The 19,248-nt window shown below is 41.1% G+C and overlaps 1 protein-coding gene and 2 long non-coding RNA genes across 5 annotated transcripts; 1 reads left to right on the plus strand and 2 right to left on the minus strand.

The window, feature by feature from the left end:
* Positions 1 to 452: 452 nt before the first annotated feature.
* On the minus strand, positions 453 to 12,386 carry LOC115183711 (28S ribosomal protein S33, mitochondrial-like). Of its 3 annotated transcripts, none has more exons than XM_029744784.1 (3): positions 12,363 to 12,386; positions 1,804 to 2,024; positions 453 to 1,074 (listed from the first exon to the last, which is right to left on the minus strand). In XM_029744784.1, exons 2-3 carry the CDS (start codon positions 2,016 to 2,018, stop codon positions 969 to 971), a joined length of 321 nt encoding a protein of 106 aa, XP_029600644.1. In that variant the 5' UTR covers positions 2,019 to 2,024; positions 12,363 to 12,386; the 3' UTR covers positions 453 to 968. The 3 variants fall into 3 exon arrangements, with proteins under 3 accessions (XP_029600644.1, XP_029600642.1, XP_029600643.1); XM_029744782.1 differs by lacking the exon at positions 12,363 to 12,386 and adding an exon at positions 7,768 to 7,971; XM_029744783.1 differs by lacking the exon at positions 12,363 to 12,386 and adding an exon at positions 7,912 to 7,967.
* A 2,262-nt stretch (positions 12,387 to 14,648) lies between these two features.
* LOC115183713 (uncharacterized) lies at positions 14,649 to 15,380 on the plus strand. Its single transcript, XR_003874045.1, has 2 exons — positions 14,649 to 14,754; positions 15,013 to 15,380. It is a non-coding gene; the product is annotated as an uncharacterized LOC115183713 (long non-coding RNA).
* A 111-nt stretch (positions 15,381 to 15,491) lies between these two features.
* On the minus strand, positions 15,492 to 18,260 carry LOC115183723 (uncharacterized). Its single transcript, XR_003874047.1, has 2 exons — positions 17,767 to 18,260; positions 15,492 to 15,952 (listed from the first exon to the last, which is right to left on the minus strand). It is a non-coding gene; the product is annotated as an uncharacterized LOC115183723 (long non-coding RNA).
* Positions 18,261 to 19,248: the final 988 nt, after the last annotated feature.

Here is a 19,248-nt window from a genome sequence, read left to right on the forward strand (position 1 = left end):
TCTCTGGACAAGACCCACTACACCAGTTAACATGTGTATCAAGGTGGTCTGAACACACACATGGCTTTATGAACAGTGTGTAGCAGCAACATTAAAAGATATCCACGTATTGAGTGACATCCAAATCCAACCACCCTCTGAGACTAGTTTTTCAACAGTTAGGAGTTTCTCCTGTCAGACTAAATACATAGAAATATAATGAATAGAACCAGAGTCTCCATTCAAGTCAAGGATTCAGACATTCTATTTCTATCTATTCAGTCCTATCCGATAAGACAAATACATATCACTTTTGAAAAACTGGGCCCTGGGCATCAAGTCATCAAGGGATCAGGTCAGAACAGGTTTTAATGGGTTTCCTGCAGTTACACTAAGTCACTAGTAACAACATTGTATAACACAGTAATTACATGGCAATAAACCAGTCACAAAATGGAGTTTCCTCCTACACATTTCAGCAGATTTGTTGTCAGTATTTTATTCATGACACCTGATGTTACTCAGAACAGATGTAAAATCAGCAGCTTTGTCTCAGCCAATAGGAACATACTAGCATCACAATGACATGTACTGATGCCCTCCAGGTCTCCTTCACCTATTCACTGTACAGATGGTACGAGAACGGAAAGCTGCTAACAACGCGGATACAATTTAAACCTAAATGAAACATCTTGTAAAGCAATGAACAGAAATGTTTTCTGTACCAAACACACAGCGGTCAAAGACTGGTCACTTGTCAGACAGGACGTTCTGTGATGGGATATGAAAGGATTCTCTCAACACACATCATCATCATCATCATCATCATCATCAGCTGTTACAAGGGTCCATTTAATATGAACATCCTGAGTGGGGTCACATGTTACCGTTGTGAACACAGTTAGGGAGGCCATTCCTCTGGTGTCCCAAAGCAAACGAGGCCTGTTGTGATTCCCCCATAGGTTCTATATGACAGGGAAAGGAAGTGCTTATTTCTTCTTGGTGGCTCTCTTTCCTTCGCCCTTCTTGGGTTTCCCCTTGCCTCGTAGTTTCCTCAGCCGACGCATCTCCTCCTTGAAGTCCTCGTGCTCATCTCTGGTGGGGAAACAGGGAGGAAATGGTGTTACTGAGGTAAGCAACATTAGTACTAAACTAAAAGTACGTGTTCAGAAGAGACAAACAGGGTCTACAGAGACAAACAGGGTCTAGAAAACTGTCTGGTTAGAACACAAACAGGGTCTAGAAAACTGTCTGGTTAGAACACAAACAGGGTCTAGAAAACTGTCTGGTTAGAACACAAACAGGGTCTAGAAAACTGTCTGGTTAGAACACAAACAGGGTCTAGAAAACTGTCTGGTTAGAACACAAACAGGGTCTAGAAAACTGTTTGGTTAGAACACAAACAGGGTCTAGAAAACTGTCTGGTTAGAACACAAACAGGGTCTAGAAAACTGTCTGGTTAGAACACAAACAGGGTCTAGAAAACTGTCTGGTTAGAACACAAACAGGGTCTAGAAAACTGTCTGGTTAGAACACAGAGACAAACAGGGTCTAGACAACTGTCTGGTTAGAGCACAGAGACAAACAGGGTCTAGAAAACTGTCTGGTTAGAACACAGAGACAAACAGGGTCTAGAAAACTGTAATTTCACTGTCCGTGGTTAGCCAGATGAACCTTCTAAAGCCTCTAGCAGTGGTTCTGGCTAGAGTAGGGCTGTATACATTATTAAACAATGCCAAACACAGACATGCCAAAAGAACCCAGATCCCTTTCCCCATGAATAGACCTATGGATCTATTCAGCCCATCGCCACGTCATGTCTACCTGAAGAGTCCCATGTATCGTAGCTTCTGTGTGAGGGCATAGTAGATCTTGTGTTGAGGGTACCAGTCGTACACCTCCTTTTTCTGGGCCATGGGCGGCTCCTTGAACAGCTGGACCACCTTCATGGACTTGTTGTCCGTCGGACGCGCCACATCCCCAAAGATACGTGCGCTGAGACGTGCCATACGCACAGCGTAGTTGGACAGGCTGGCCATAGCTAGCTGGAAATACAAGAGGAAAGAGGAGCAGCAAATATCAGTTAAAATATGTCCTAAAGAATAACCAACTTCTATAGACGGGTTAGCTGACAACGTCACAAAACACGAGCGCTTCAAATGGGGCAGAAATCTGTGTTGTGATTCTGGATGGCCAGATAGCTAGCAACAATGACAGGAAGCTGGCATGTAGGGAATCGTAGGTGGCTCGTTTCAGCTAGTTTCATCTTCTTCTTGATACCACGTCTTGTTATGAAGTGTTTTGACTGATGTCTGGTCTACGCTAATATGGCTAAAATTCGCCCGCTACCTTGCCAACAACTGTAACGATGTATTTGACACAACAAGTGCTCATTGTGCAGATGTATATATTTTCAATAAGCATCAGAGACGAAATATAGTTTACATGTTGTCAACACTCTAAACTGAACAAGAATCTGGGCTTACAGGAGATGTTGAATACAGGGATTCTCTTTTAAGCCCAAGAAGCAGCCATTTAACAGCTTGTCGAACTTAATGTCGAAATAAGCATCAAATCCACCTTTTCTGCACCTCCAATAAAATCCCTTATTACTGCCACGCACAGATTGGCTGATCCAGCAGATGGAAAGGTCATTGATTATATCCAGAGAGGAACAAACACAGAGCAAGAGGTTTCACTCTTTACAAAAATCTATCAAAAAAGAAAAAGCCCAATAAGTTTCTACGAGCTTATATTGGCCCTAAGCTTGTCGACCTTTGTGACAACGACTCCCATTGTTAGAGCAGAGGCATGAGCATCTCCTAATTAAAGAAGATCTCTGTTTTATCACCTACAACAGTGTAGGAACATAAAATATAAATTGGTTGTTTAAACCTGCTCTACCCAGAACGTAAGAATATTCCACCTGCTCTACCCAGAACGTAATAATATTCTACCTTCTCGTAATAATATTCCACGTGCTCTACCCAGAACGTAATAATATTCCACGTGCTCTACCCAGAACGTAATAATATTCCACCTGCCCTACCCAGAACGTAATAATATTCCACCTGCCCTACCCAGAACGTAATAATATTCCACCTGCCCTACCCAGAACGTAATAATATTCCACCTGCCCTACCCAGAACGTAATAATATTCCACCTGCCCTACCCAGAACGTAATAATATTCCACCTGCCCTACCCAGAACGTAATAATATTCCAACCAGCTCTACCCAGAACGTAATAATATTCCAACCAGCTCTACCCAGTACGTAATAATATTCCAACCAGCTCTACCCAGAACGTAATAATATTCCACCTGCTCTACCCAGAACGTAATAATATTCCACCTGCTCTACCCAGAACGTAATAATATTCCACCTGCCCTACCCAGAACGTAATAATATTCCACCTGCTCTACCCAGAACGTAATAATATTCCACCTGCTCTACCCAGAACGTAATAATATTCCACCTGCCCTACCCAGAACGTAATAATATTCCACCTGCCCTACCCAGAACGTAATAATATTCCACCTGCCCTACCCAGAACGTAATAATATTCCACCTGCCCTACCCAGAACGTAATAATATTCCACCTGCCCTACCCAGAACGTAATAATATTCCACCTGCCCTACCCAGAACGTAATAATATTCCACCTGCCCTACCCAGAACGTAATAATATTCCACCTGCCCTACCCAGAACGTAATAATATTCCACCTGCCCTACCCAGAACGTAATAATATTCCACCTGCTCTACCCAGAACGTAATAATATTCCACCTGCTCTACCCAGAACGTAATAATATTCCACCTGCCCTACCCAGAACGTAATAATATTCCACGTGCTCTACCCGGAACGTAATAATATTCCACCTGCTCTACCCGGAACGTAATAATATTCCACCTGCTCTACCCGGAACGTAATAATATTCCACCTGCTCTACCCGGAACGTAATAATATTCCACCTGCTCTACCCAGAACGTAATAATATTCCACCTGCTCTACCCAGAACGTAATAATATTCCACCTGCTCTACCCAGAACGTAATAATATTCCACCTGCTCTACCCAGAACGTAATAATATTCACCTGCTCTACCCAGAACGTAATAATATTCCACGTGCTCTACCCAGAATGTAATATAGATTATTTCCAGACAAGTCATTTTTTCAGTTGTTTGCATCTTTTTATTCAGACCTTATTTGGAAGTACATAAAGGTCGTGACGGCAGTAATGACGATAGTTGCACAGCGAAACTACATTCTTTGGTAGCTAGTTACCAAATATATTGACATAATTAAGCTAAAAAAGCTGGTGAATGGCTGTTTCCTGGGTTTAAAGTGGAACTGACTGCATTTTGGCAACATGAAATCTTATTAAAATCTGTTCATATACAACCCAGGAATTTCTGACAAGCGAGCGCTTGGTCATATGGCCATTTTCATGAATGTTTGGGCATTTGCGAAAATTCCATAGCAATATAGAGTGGGAAAGTGGCCTTGCGTTTGGACAATTTAATAGACACTGCAGTAAATAAAACATCTCTCTTGTCCAGGACCAGAGTCTATGCAGACTGGTGCACCATAGCCAATCAGAACTACAGTAGGCCTTCATACAAACAAGCCATTTGCACATAGGCCTGGCATCATTCACTATGAACTGGACTGTGTGTTAACAGGAAGTAGGACCTGTCATCACTCACTATGAACTGGATTGTGTGTTTACAGGAAGTAGCAACAGAGCGACTTTAGATCAATAGAACACATTCACCAAAAGCCACAAAATACACCTGAATGGATTTCTGCAAATACCAGGGAGTCCTCTTACATTTGGGAACTTCACAGTCCTGTTGATCAAACAATCATGACAAGGTAGGCTGTCTTTTCACTATATACACACACACACACACACACACACACATCAACAAGATCAACATCTAATGCTAGTCAAAGCAAGATTAGCGCAAAACCCTCTCAAACTTTTTTTTAGCTAGTTGGCCATCAAAATTGCACTGTTAGGGCCTCCCGAGTGGTCTAAGGCACTGCATCGCGGTGCTAGATGTGCCACTAGAGATTCTGGGTTCGAGTCCAGGCTCTGTCGCAGACGCCCGTGACCGGGAGACCCATGGGACACCGCACAGTTGGCCGGGTTAGGGGAGGGTTTGGCCGGCAGGGATGTTCTTGTCCCATCGCGCTCTAGCGACTCCTGTGGCGGTGCGGGCGTAGTGCACGCCGACACGGTCACCAGGTGTACGGCGTTTCCTCCGTCACATTGGCTTCCGGGTTAAGCGGGCATTGTGCGCTATAGCTCTCGACCTTCGACTCTCCCGAGTCTGTACGGGAGTTGCAGCGATGGGACAAGACTGTAACTACCAATTGGATACCAAGAAATCGGGGAGAAAAATAAATAAATACAAAAACTGCACTGACAAGCAATGGAGAATTGTAGCCTCCTCGCCCTTCTGCAGCTTGCCTTCCAACAATGCATGCTTGTCCCAACCAAGCACCCAAGCTAACTGGCTAAAGTTGGCTTGCTAGCTACTTCCAGACACATAATGAGAGAACACCTCACTCTGACCATTTTACTCCCCTTAGCAGACCTGGTTAGGTTGTTTACATGTTATCCAGCATGCTGATGACTGACTTACTTTCTTTGCCTACATTTACTGACACCGGTCATATTCAGCAGGTGTTGCACGTTGGTATCATCAGTTATTCTGCGCTCTGGCACGCTCAGACGAGAGTGCTCTGAAATCGAAGTAGATAATCGGAGTGAATTTGCAAAACGCAAGAGATATGCTAACTGGATAACAGTCGTTCAATTTCAGAATAACTAAACGATTAACATGTCTTGCTAGCTAACCAAATGACACCTGCATCTCTATCTCTGTAGCCACCGGAAAATTCAGTCACTCACCCACTCCTCCGATGACATCCTCCGAGCAGCTAGCTATCTAGCTAAGTTCAGTCTCTGTGTTTTAGCTTGCTACATAGATAGATTCGCTAGCCTATCAGCCACATTTTAACTGACTTGTGATCATCGGCCTTGGCCTTACTAGTTTGAATCAAATTTTATTGGTCACATACACATGGTTAGCAGATGTTAATGCGAGTGTAGCAAAATGCATGTTCTTCTAGCTCCAACAGTGCAGTAATATCTAACAATTCCCCAACAACTACCTAATACACACCAATCTAAAGGGGTGAATGAGAATATGTACATGTAAGTATATGGATGAGCGATGGCCGAGCGGCATCGGCAAGATGCAGTAGATGGTATAAAATACAGTATATACATGTGATATGAGTAATGTAAGATATGTAAACAATATTAAAGTGGCATTGTATAAAGTGACTAGTGATCCATTTATTAAAGTGTCCAGTGATTGGGTCTCAGTGTAGGCAGCCTCTCTGAGTTAGTAATTGCTGTTTAGCAGTCTGATGGCCTTGAGATAGAAGTTGTTTTTAAAATCTCTCGGTGATCGTATTGACAATCCCAGCCTTAGTTACATTTGTCCGTTTTTGTCCAAAAGATATTGAGCCATTGAAACTGAGACATTGCATTCCGAATGGTACCAGGTCCGCTGTCATTTTCTATAAAAGGAATCTTTACTTTTACTCAAGTATAACAATTGGGTACTTTTTCCACCACTGTGTGTTTCATATCTGCAAAGTAGTTCCAAGTGCCAGTTCCAAGTGCCACCCACCAAAAATGTGTTGGACCTTCCTTCTGACTACGCAATCCACTGTTTCATCAGCCCAGCCAGGCAATTTATAAACTTGATCTCCACTATAAAAAGCATCTAGACATTATCTCACATTTTTTTTAGATTAACAATTAGTTTTCAAAACAGCAGAGATGTGTATAAACCTTGCTGTCTCTCAGACATTTGCTAAATTGTTTCAATATTCAAATTCCACCTCCAGCTGTCCCATATCATAGTAATGAACGGGGGAGTTGGGACGAGACAGACAGCGTTTCTCAGAAATCATGAATCAGCTGTCATCATTTTTATGGATATATAAAAAGAAATTTCAATTGAAATAAAAAGGTCCAACTAAAGGAATTGCAGCAGTCTAATTGCAGCAGTCTAATTGCAGCAGTCTTTCCAGCTCCAGTGTTTGAAGTGATTGTAGTGGTGTTGTCTGCTAGCTGCTCTGAACAACAGGGTCCTGACCAGAGAGAACATTTTCTATTCCAGGAGAAACCGCACCTCATTAGCTCATTGTTATGGACGTATCTAAATAAAATGTCACTAGAAAACTGATTAAACAAATGCCAAATGTAGCTAGTGTTACTGTTTTTGACGTGACTAAGTTAGCCGTAGTTGGCTAGCTAGCAAAACAAGAGAGAAGAACGGTTATCTCGGGTCTAAATCTTGTACCGAAATCCCAGCGCATATTGGGTTATTTCCCTAACAACGTCCCGGTGTTGCCGTTTTACCTTAGTTACTATTAATTACACACAGAACTATTTGTGAGTTCGGTATATATATATATATATATAAACTGACAACACATGTTACCGGTCTTTTTTGGCCCTTGGATTAAAATAATAATCGCCATATTGAACGTCTTGTGTAAAACCCAGTATTTCCCCCCATAGTAGCTAAACAACCAACCCGTTAATGAAACAGCTTCATGGTTTTAAAACCAAATGGAAAAATCACAGCCAACAAACGCATCATAAAGTTGATGATCAGTGTGAAAACATGCACCAGACAGAGGAAAGCGCATACTGAATAACAAAATGGCTCACTGTGTCCACAGCCAAATACAGACCTGGAATCACCGCGACGTGTGGACTGGCTTTGTTATATCCAATGTTGATATGTTACCATGTTCTACACGCTAATGGTATACCTTGCTACTCAGTATGTGTGTCACTAGTAGTAGTTATTGTATTTCGTTAAATATGTCGCTAACCTTCAAGCATGCCACCACTGCTATTCTTATTCGATGAGGTTTAACGGCGGGTTGGCATCCAATACATGTTGCATTACCGCCACCTACTAGACTGGAGTATAACTCCCTTATACCTGGCATGAAAATGTCAAATAAATACCCCTACACTCACTAAAAACCCACCACCTTAATCCACTATTTAAATCTATCTAGTTCTACTTCAGACCAACAGCCTGAAAGGACGGGACACCACCACTCAACACACCCTGTAACTCTTCTGAGGTAAAGTCTTGTACACTCAAATAGCTCACTGCAGCCGCCACCACAACCTCAACATCCAGAGACTTACGTTCCATCCCTACATTACAGTTGATTGCTATAAATGCTACAAATCCAATCTTACCGAAGCATACTGTACCAGTCAAAAGTTTGGACAACCCCTACTCATTCAAGGGTTTTTCTTTATTTGTACTATTTTCTACATTGTAGATTAATAGTGAAGACATCAAAACTATGAAATAACACATATGGAATCCTGTAGTAACCAAAAGTGTTAAATCAAAATATATCTTAGATTCTTCAAAGTAGCCACCTTATGCCTCGATGCACCTTATGCCTTGATGACAGCTTTGCACACTCTTGGCATTCTCTCAACCAGCTTCACCTGGAATGCTTTTCCAACAGTCTTGAAGGAGTTCCCACATATGCTGGCTGCTTTTCCTTCACTCTGCGGTCCAACTCATCCCAAACCATCTCAATTGGGTTGAGGTTGGGTGATTGTGGAGGCCAGGTCATCTGATGCAACACTCCATCACTCTCCTTCTTGGTCAAATAGCCCTTACACAGCCTGGAGGTGTGTTGGGTCATTGTCCTGTTGAAAAACAAATGATAGTCCCACTAAGCCCAAACCAGATGGGACGGCGTATCACTGCAGAATTCTGTGGTAGCCATGCTGGTTAAGTGTGCCTTGAATTCTAAATAAATCACAGACTGCAAAGCATCCCCACACAATTACACTTCCTCCTCCATGCTTCACGGTGGGAACCACACATGCAGAGATCATCCATTCACCTACTCTGGTCTCACAAAGACATGGTGGTTGGAACTAAAAATCTCAAATTTGGACTCATCATACCAAAGGACAGATGAGCATGTTTCGAAACTGATCACGAACGTTTATGATGTGTTGGCTATGCTCTTTTGCACGCCAGTATTTCTACTTGCACATTATCATCTGCACATCTATCACTCCAGTGTTAATTTACTAAATTGTAATTACTTGCTACTATAGCCTATTTATTGCCTTACCTCCTCACGCCATTTGCACCCACTGTATATAGACGTTCTTTTTTTTCTACTGTATTATTGACTGTACGTTTGTTTATTCCATGTGTAACTCTGTGTTGTTGTATATATCGAACTGCTTTGCTTTATCTTGGCCAGGTCGCAGTTGTAAATGAGAACTTGTTCTCAACTAGCCTACCTGGTTAAATAAAGGACTTGTTCTCTACTAGCCTACCTGGTTAAATAAAGGACTTGTTCTCTACTAGCCTACCTGGTTAAATAAAGGACTTGTTCTCTACTAGCCTACCTGGTTAAATAAAGGACTTGTTCTCTACTAGCCTACCTGGTTAAATAAAGGACTTGTTCTCTACTAGCCTACCTGGTTAAATAAAGGACTTGTTCTCTACTAGCCTACCTGGTTAAATAAAAGGTGAAATAAAAATTTGATTGGTATTAAACCATGACCAATGAAGCTTTTTGATAATCTGGTTGGTTGTTTAGAAACTATGTGGCTAAGTTCAATATAGTGATTCTTATTTTAGTTCAAGGGCCAAAATGAAATCGGTAACGTATGTTTCTTCAGTTATTGCAAGGACGGACACCGAACGCACAAATAGTTCTGTGTGCAACAAAAGTTACTAAGGTAAAACGGCAACGCCGGAACGTTGTTAGGGAAATAACCCAAGATGCACCATGATTTCCATGCTGCAAATCTCCGCTGTTGAAAACTAAATGGTAGTCTAAAAGAAATGTGAGATAATGTCTAGATGCTTTTTATAGTGGAGATCAAGTTTATAAATTGCCTGGCTGGGTTGATGAGACAGTGGATTGATTGTGCAGTCAGATCTTTATTTAGTATATATTTTTTTAAATAGATTTTTCATATATTTTTTTATTATAACATTTCAAATTACAATACAAACGTAGGACATCAATACACGTATATTTTCTCTGAAGAAACATAAAATAAAAAAATAAAAAACCCCACAAAAATGTACTTTCAAAAGTTAAAGTTACTAAAATAAAATAAAGGCCAGGGGTTACAGTTGTACAAACATATGATAGAGTTGTAAGAATACAGTGTTTTTTTATGTTATTGATGAATTCTAGAGATTTTATTAAATATTGGATTTCAACAACAAAAAATGTATTGAATTTGGGGACAGATTTCAAATATTTGTTTTTGTGTATATGAAATTTGCCAGAGAGAATGAGGAATGAATGACTAATTCAGTGGTTTTGTTTTCATTTGAATAATAACATTAAATTTTTCATTGTAAATACCTGGGTCTTATTGATTAAATAAAAACTGTACATACTTAACTCGCTCCTAAATAACTTCACAGAGTCACACTCATAAAAAACATGTGTAAAACAGTTTCCCTTTCTTTATCACAGAAAAGGCATATTTCTTGTAAGTCCACGAGTAGACAAGTTATTGCAAGGGTATATTTTGTGCAAGATTTTAAAGTGAATTTCTTTTACTTTATTTGATTTGATTTGAAAAAAATGTGTGAGGGAGCAACCCAAGCTTTCTTCCATTAAATGTCAGTAATATATGCGTTCCAGAAGATTTTCCATCAAGGAGGGATCTTGTTGTTGGAGTGAAAAAGTATTATTACATTTCCTATCCAGCAGGGGGCAACCTTCTAACATAAATTGTGCATCTATCTTGACGTGTTCTCCAAAACACAAATCAGATTGAACTAATTGAGTAAATCCTGAAGGTATTGCTTTGCATATAGAATTTAAATTATTTATAATGTATTGGTAAGTTATATGTTTCTAAGACCTTCCTATAAGATAGTATATTCCCTTCTTTATCAAAAAAATCATGCACAAATATTATATTTTTCACAAAACACTTAAGAACAAAGACTTGTTTTTTTAACAACAATATCTTTGTTGTTCCACAGAAGTGCCTCGCGTGGTTGAAGAGTTGTAGACATTAACATAGTTTCCAGGATAGAAGAGCCAGTTCATGAAATTTGGACAGTTTGATGGTAATTCTGCTGGAGAATAATTGCACATCCACAAAAAAATTGAAGACCACCCCATTTCATAAAAATATAACAGGGAATGAAGAACCATATAGATTCAGAGCTAAGCATACATCTTTTTTATCCAGTTTACCTTTAAAAAAAGGTATTGTTGATATCAATGAATTCTAGTACATCAAGCCAACCATAAGCTCTATGGTTTGATATTACAGACTTATTAAGTTTGCGTTGTTTATTTTTCCATATAAAGTCTAGGAAAGTTTTGTTGATATCCTTGCTGGTTTGATCAGATAGGGATAGAGCATGGTAGACAAACCGTGACAGACCCTCTGCTTTGGACAGTAAAACCCTTCCAATAATAGAGAGAGAAATTGAGATGTTGACGGACAATATGATTTTTCGCCATGTGCACCACTAAATAGTTCACATTATCTTTCACTGGAATATTCTCAACAGATTGGTAATTTGAGTTACTATGGGACAATATTTCGCATTTATTTAAGTTCCAGACCAGAAGCAGAAGATAATGATTTGATAATATTAAGTCCAATAGCAACTTGATCCTTGTCTTTTAGAAGCAGAGCTGTATCGTCTCCTAATTGAGATATTTGTATTTATTTTCCAAATATTGAAATACCTTGTAATTCAAGGGTTGTTTAAAATGCTAATAAATAGTAATTCTACAACTAAAAGGAATAAGAAAGCTGAAAAAGGGCAACCCTGGCGTACACTACGGTGAATATTAAATATTTTAGATGTTCTATTATGATTCATCTTAGCACAATTAATATCGTTATAAAAACAGATCGATCACAGAGAAAAGCGAGTACCGAAACCAAACGTGTGCAACGAATGTATTAGGGACTTGTGTTCGATTGTATAAAATGCTTTACAAAAGTTGAGGAATATTATATTACTGTCGGAGTCAACTGAATCAGCGCGAACAATCAAGTCTAAAACTATTCTAATGTTACTGCTGATGTGGCGACATTTCATGAAACCAATTTGGGTTTCATTAATAAGGTGGTTTTTGGCCCATTTTAAGTCTATTAGCGTATGCTAAAATTATCAGTTTATAATCTGTATTTAATAATCTAATAGGTCTCCAATTATTTATGAAAACGGGATCTTTATCAGGTTTTGGTATTAAGGAAATAATCCCTTGTTTAATGATAGTAATCAGCTCACCCTTAGCTAGGCATTCTTGGAACATGTTGAATACGGGTCCCTCTAAATGTTCCCAAAAGTGTAAATGAAATTCCGCAGAAAGACCATCTGTTCCAGGTGCTTTGCCCTTCTTCACAGATTTAAGAGCATAAAAAGGCATTTTAACGTGATAGATTTATCCGGTGGTAATTTGTGAAATAGACACAGGCTGGAATGCGCTTTTAACCAATCAGCATTCAGGATTAGACCCACCCGTTGTATAAATTCAGAACATTATCTAGGGGATGTTGTTGACCTTTTGCAGTTTTGTTACTTGGGTCAAGGAACAACACATTTTTGGTGAGTGTCCCTTGGACTGTTTAAAGGGGAACTGACAGCGTTTTAACTACTTTGCAGTCAAAAATATCAAATTCTCAGTTTATGCTCAGAAACCATGTTTTAAAAAAGAGGTTATATTTGACTCAACATACCATGACACACATGAAGGCATTGTTTTTGGTCGGCCAAAACATATTGCTATCACATTGTAAATTACAGCTGCCCTGGTACATTGTTCCTGCCTCCATTCGATATATACTGTTTCACTTTCAATGACTCAATATTTCAGACAGAATATGACGAATGTAACTAAGGCTGGGAATGTCAATACAATACAAGTCAGTTATAATGTGGCTGATAGGCTAGCGTATCTATTTATGTAGCAAGCTAAAACACAGACTGAACTTAGCTAGATAGCTAGCTGCTCGGAGGATGTCATCGGAGGAGTGACTGAATTTTCCGGTGGCTACAGAGATGGGGATGCAGGTGTCATTTGGTTAGCTAGTAAGACATGTTAATCGTTTAGCTATTCTGAAATTGAACGACTGTTATCCAGTTAGCATATATCTTGCGTTTTGCAAATTCACTTTTGACTATTGTTAAAAGGCTGCATGTGTTCGAATCTGATATAGGAACAAAGAGTCAATTATATTTTATACTAATGTCAATATTTATTCAGCAGTTAATAAATGGTAAATGCAAATTCCGTATATACGGGTTCACTGTAACATCACGCAGGATGAAAACAGAGAAGTCCCAACATCCCCTTGACTTATACTCTTAACAGAGATAGTTCCTGTTTGCGAACAGGACTGTTACGCTTCGAACACACCGACTGCGTCATTGCATCACTGTTACGTAACATTTTGCGCTGCTAGGCAACGATACTGATGCAGGAACCTTTTGCAGATGGTCGCATGCGGTTGTACACATGGAGGAGAGAATCATTTTCGCAGTATCCTCAAAACCGTGTCTTTTTGACACAACTGCTGACAGCTACAGGGACATAAACACAAAAAATGCTGCTTGGAGACAAGTGTCCACGATAGTAGGATTGCCAGGTCAGTTTAGTAGTGAGCACGTGCTAGATGTGGCTAGTTAGCTAGCTAGCTAACCTAGCCAATGAGGGGTGTGTGTGTGTGTGTGTGTGAAAGAAATAGTCAAATAAATTATGCTAGTTACTACCCCTGATAACTTTACCAAATAATCATGTTTGAAAGAGTGAGTGTGTATGTCATAAATAGTCATAAATGGTAGATACTACTGTACCCCTGATAATTTGGTCAGATAAACGTGTGTGTCTGTGTACAGTAGGTGACATATCCATGATAGCTATCTAATAACTATAGGTATGCTAGGTAATGGTTTGGCTTATCATGTCTATGTAGAAGAAGACTGTAGGAGGAAGTGGAGAGGACTCAGGGACGGGTATCAGAGAGAGAGAAGGGCAGAGAAAGAGAAGAAGAGGTCTGGGTCAGCAGCTTCAGGCCAGCAGCCTTGGCGCTTCTGACACATTCTTTCTTTTCTGGATCCATTTATTGTGCCTAGGGCAACGAGTGGCAATTTTACAGCCAGACCCTCTACTACATCATCCACAAGTGTTGTCCCCACCGGTGCATCAAGACCCTCAATGTCACCTACAAGTGAGACCATCGCCTCCACCGGTGCAGCGAGACCCTCTACAATGTCTACATCATCCACAAGTATGACCACCATCGGGGCAGCCATGGAAGACGATGAAATGGAGGAAGCACCTCTGGATCTAGGACCACCTGAGATTATTATGAACCTCACGGAAGTGACCACTGAGGACCTCGTTGAACAGGATGTGGCCGTGGAGACAAAGAGAGAAACGAAGAGGACCAACGTCACACCAGGCGTCATCGAAGGCTCCAGATCCACTCAACTCATTTCAGCAGAGGCTCCTCCAAGCCGTCGAGAGGGATGCAGCCCAACCTGATGCTCACAGGAAGGAGGATGAAGAGACACCTCTTTGCCATGAGCCTGGTGCCAACCCTGAAGAGGCTGCCTCAGCAAAGAAAAGCAGCAGTCAAAGTTAAAATGTATCAGCTGCTTTTCCAAGCCCAGTTCAATGGTACTTTTTTTTCTTCTCCACATCACAGGTAGTGTCATAAGTGTTGCGACAGTGAAGTAGGTCATTCTTTACAGTATACTCATGTAGGCTAATTGGTATTTCAGATCAAAGTATTAATGAGGCAAATGTACAGCTGTTTCTAGGTTAGAAAATATCCCAAAACAACAGTTGAAAATATCCCAAAACAACAGTAATCTCACCTTTTATGGTTTTCTTTTATGTTAAGCTTGTATGTGTTGTTTTTCTCTTCCCTTCCAGAGATGGAGTCCATTTAGCCGACCAGCTCACAGGAAGGACAGGAAGAGGAGAGGAGTTGTCTGGTTGTTGTTTTTGACCTCCCTCATTGTACCTTTCTTTTCACACACGTCCGTTCCGTTTAAATTCAGTCAATTCATAGTCATTTGTTTATAAAGTCTCGGGATAGCATTCATTATTAGTGTTACATAGATTTCTGAATTGACAGAATTGAAACTCATACACTGAAGAATTCACAGATGCTCTTTTTTAAATGTTTACACGCACACACACCTCTTTCAATAGTTGTATTTTTTTAAAACATTTTTTACACGTACCGGTCATGTTCTTTCCTGTACTTGAATACTTATTAAATTATGTTTTCATAGTCAGTTTCAGTTGTTTATTAATATCTCATTTAGACTTAGATCTGCGAAGGTGTAGGGAAGAAATTAGCAGATTAAGACAAGATGACAGTAAAAACACATTCTCTTCCTAATTCATTTTTTTCCCACCTGTATTTTGTCAGGCCAGTGAACATGGTGTTAAACTGTACTATTTGTATGGACCCTAGGTTACCCTTTCCCTTAGTTATCATACTAACTGTATGTCGTATAACCTTAATTAGTGCTCCTGCTCACCTGATGTACCATGCCAGGTGTGTATAATACTGACGTTAATGAGAGAGGGAAGGGGTTTTAAGGTGTGGTCTTTACTCCCAAATGTCACTTAAATATAGCTTCCAAATGAAGAGAGACAATGATACATAAAGTAATCTGGGGAAAAAATTATATTTTATGGACAATGGTGGATGGTTCTTAAAATAACCTTTGTGTTATTGGGCTCTTCAAAGAGCTGTTTCACTCCACGGCATACTGCCATGGAACTTCACCTGCTGGCGATGAGAAGTAGGTGGTCAGCTTCTCCCTCACCTGGAGTGCCTGTCTGGGGGCGTTGTTGGCACCTGCCCTGGTGACATCAGGTAGGTGACCATTTGGCGTGCCCGTCTCCATCCGGAGCGGCTCCTGGAATGACCTCCGCAGGTAGTTGTGGAGAACACATGGCCTTCATGCAGGCATCGACATTTGAGGGGCTGAGACCAAGCACTCTCCGATACATTCTCCACCGGGCTGCCAGAATCCCAAAGGCGCATTCAACAACTAACCTTGCCCTGGACAGTCGTTTTGTTAAAGATCCTTACAGGCTTTGGCAATGGCAGCTGGCGTCCAGCGTAGGGCCTCATGAGGTTGGGTCTTAAAGGGAAGGCCTCGTCGCCGACGAAGACGTGGGGAACAGGTCCCAGGTCTTCAGACCCAGGGAGTGATGCAGGTGGTGGAATCTCCAGGGTGCCATCCTGAAGTGCCTGGCCAAAGGTAGAGTCCCGGAGGGTCCCGCCATCACTTCCCATAAGCACCAACATCGACAACACGGAAACAGTAGAGGGCATCTACTACAGCCAAGAGTACAACTGAATATGTACCCTTGTAGTTGTAGAATTGCGAACCTGAGCACGGTGGAGCCTGAATTACTACGTTTCCCGTCAATGGAGTCAAGACAGTTGGGGAAATTCCACCTCTCCAGGAACTCGGCAGCGACGGCCCTCCAGTCTTCCTCCTTGGGGACAGGCATGTATTCACCAACCAGACAGTCCCAAAGGGCTTGTGCCACAGAGGGGACAATGCCTGCCACCGTGGACCGTCCAACTCGGAAGCTGAATCCGATGGTCCTGTAGGAGTCCCCTGTCGCCAAGAATCTGAAATATAATGATCAATATTGTGTGTAACTTGAATTCCACCCACATATTCTATCTACTCATATTTCTACCTCATTACTGTTTATTATGCTCTACAAATTACATTGTAATACTCATCAACCATCATTAACAATGCCTTGAAACAGTACAATTCAGTCTATGACTATATCATTAAACTATAGCCCAGGCCAACTCTACTCTTAGAAAGAATGGTACTATCTACTTCAAATGGTTCTCTGGCTTTCCCCCCAGGAGATCCCTTTTTGTTTCCAAGTAGAACCCTATTGGGTTCCATGTATAAAATTTTTCCAAAAGGGTTATACCTGGAACCAAAAATGGTTCTCCTATGGGGAAAGCAGAAGGACAGTTTTGGAACCTTTTTCTCTAAGAGTGTATGTGAGTCCAATAAGAATGTAATGAATGACTGTAACTGTCTTCAACAACAAGGGGTCCTGGTGAAGACTAGCCTACCTTCATCAGGGCAGAAGGCCTGTAACTGTGTTGAACAACAAGGGGTCCTGGTGAAGACTAGCCTACCTTCATCAGGGCAGAAGGCCTGTAACTGTGTTGAACAACAAGGGGTCCTGGTGAAGACTAGCCTACCTTCATCAGGGCAGAAGGCCTGTAACTGTGTTGAACAACAAGGGGTCCTGGTGAAGACTAGCCTACCTTCATCAGGGCAGAAGGCCTGTAACTGTGTTGAACAACAAGGGGTCCTGGAGAAGACTAGCCTACCTTCATCAGGGCAGAAGGCCTGTAACTGTTGAACAACAAGGGGTCCTGGTGAAGACTAGCCTACCTTCATCAAGGCAGAAGGCACCCCAATTTTCTTTTCATTTGGTAACATTGCATAATTAAAAAATGATTATAAACCAACTTTGGGAAAAGTTATAGTCCTAATGAACATCTGATGTCAAATAGGGACTATTAACTAGAGAGCCCTTTAGCTAGCTAGGTTGCACATAAAAACAATGTATCAAATATCAATCAATTATGGTATCAAAGGCTTTAAGAATGTATCTTACCGGAGACAAATCGCCAGGCGTTCAACTGGGCTGATGGACTCCCGGTAGTTGGTATCCATCCGGGCGATCCTGGCTCCAACCATCTGGAGCAGGTGATCGAACTGGCTTCGGTCCAGACGAAAGTAACGTCGGAATTCCTCTCCAAACAGTCGAAGCTCTTGAATGAGACGATGGAACTCCCCTGCCTGCTTTCGGGACTTTAACCATCTCTGGACCCACACAGACCTGCGCTTTCGGCGGGGCTGGTCCCGGCCCAACAGCGCGATCAAGACCACCTTCCTCAACGTTGGTCTCATTGTCGAAAGAGCCGACTCTGCCACCTTGACTATTTATTATGCATTTCGCTCCAAAGCTGCATTTTGGAGGGAAATTATATTATAGGCTCTCACAATTCATTTGTGGATGTCATCGAATAAATAATATACTTGGCAAATAAATCGATAAAAAATGTAAAGAAATTCTCCAGTCAAACTGTTTTTATTATGTAATCCCACTCTTATCTTTACTGGATGTGTGCAACAAAAATTCAACATTCACATTTTGCTACTTTCTGTCAAGTCTACGCATACAATTTGACGCATACGTTCGACCACACAGAACGCACTGCAACTGCCTCTGCAACGCAATGCTGCAAGGCAAACGCAGTGTTACATTGGAAATGAATGTACTTCTGGTGTATCAAAACGCAAAAACACAGTCGGTGTGTTCGAAGTGTTAGAGTAGAGGCTCAGCATGGTTTAAACTTACTGGCCTATCGCTGGTGTTGGCGCTTAAACTAGTCCAGCGCCTTAGCGCTGTAGCTCCGTGGTCATCTTTGCAGAATCAGTGTCTCGTGTTGGCGCTCTCGTTGTTTGCACTGAAGTTTCCTGTTTATGTTCTTTCTCAGTGTATTTCCATTGTTCTTTCACACTCTTTAAGCTGTTGCATTTAACACAGTTTAGATCGCGCCTGATTGCACCCCAATTCCCTCGCATGCTCATATCTATGCATAGCACAAGTTCCTCAGTTTATTATTACCCTACACAGTTCCATTATACTTAATAGCTTAAAAGTATAGCTTAAAGCTTAGCACCCCATTATGAAGGGCCAAATCTCACAATATCTACTTCGATTTCAGAGCACTCTCGCCAGAGCGCAAAATAACTGATGAATTTACCAATGCAACACCTGCTGAATATGACTGGTGTCAGTAAATGTAGGCAATGAAAGTAAGTTAGTCACAAACATGCTAAATAACATGCAAACAGCCTAACAAGGGTGTTTGCATTCTGGGGTGAGTCAAATGGGCAGAGTGAGGTGTTCTCTCATTTGTGTAGCTAGCTAGCCAACTTTTATTTTATATTTAACCTTTATTTAACTAGGCAAGTCAGTTAAGAACAAATTCTTATTTACAAGGACGGCCTAGGAACAGTCTGTTAACTGCCTTGTTCAGGGGCAGATTTTTACCTTGTCAACAGATTTTTAACTTTGTCAGCTCAGGGA

The sequence above is a fragment of the Salmo trutta genome, unplaced genomic scaffold (assembly GCF_901001165.1).
Source record: "Salmo trutta unplaced genomic scaffold, fSalTru1.1, whole genome shotgun sequence".
Taxonomy (NCBI): Eukaryota; Metazoa; Chordata; class Actinopteri; order Salmoniformes; family Salmonidae; genus Salmo; species Salmo trutta.

Bases quoted from the DNA above. Each gene is read 5' to 3' on its own strand.
- LOC115183711 (XM_029744784.1), bottom strand. From the start codon at position 2,018: ATGGCCAGCCTGTCCAACTACGCTGTGCGTATGGCACGTCTCAGCGCA. The intron at 1,075-1,803 runs GTAGACATGACG...TTTCCCCACCAG, and splicing joins CGATACATGGGACTCTTCAG to AGATGAGCACGAGGACTTCA.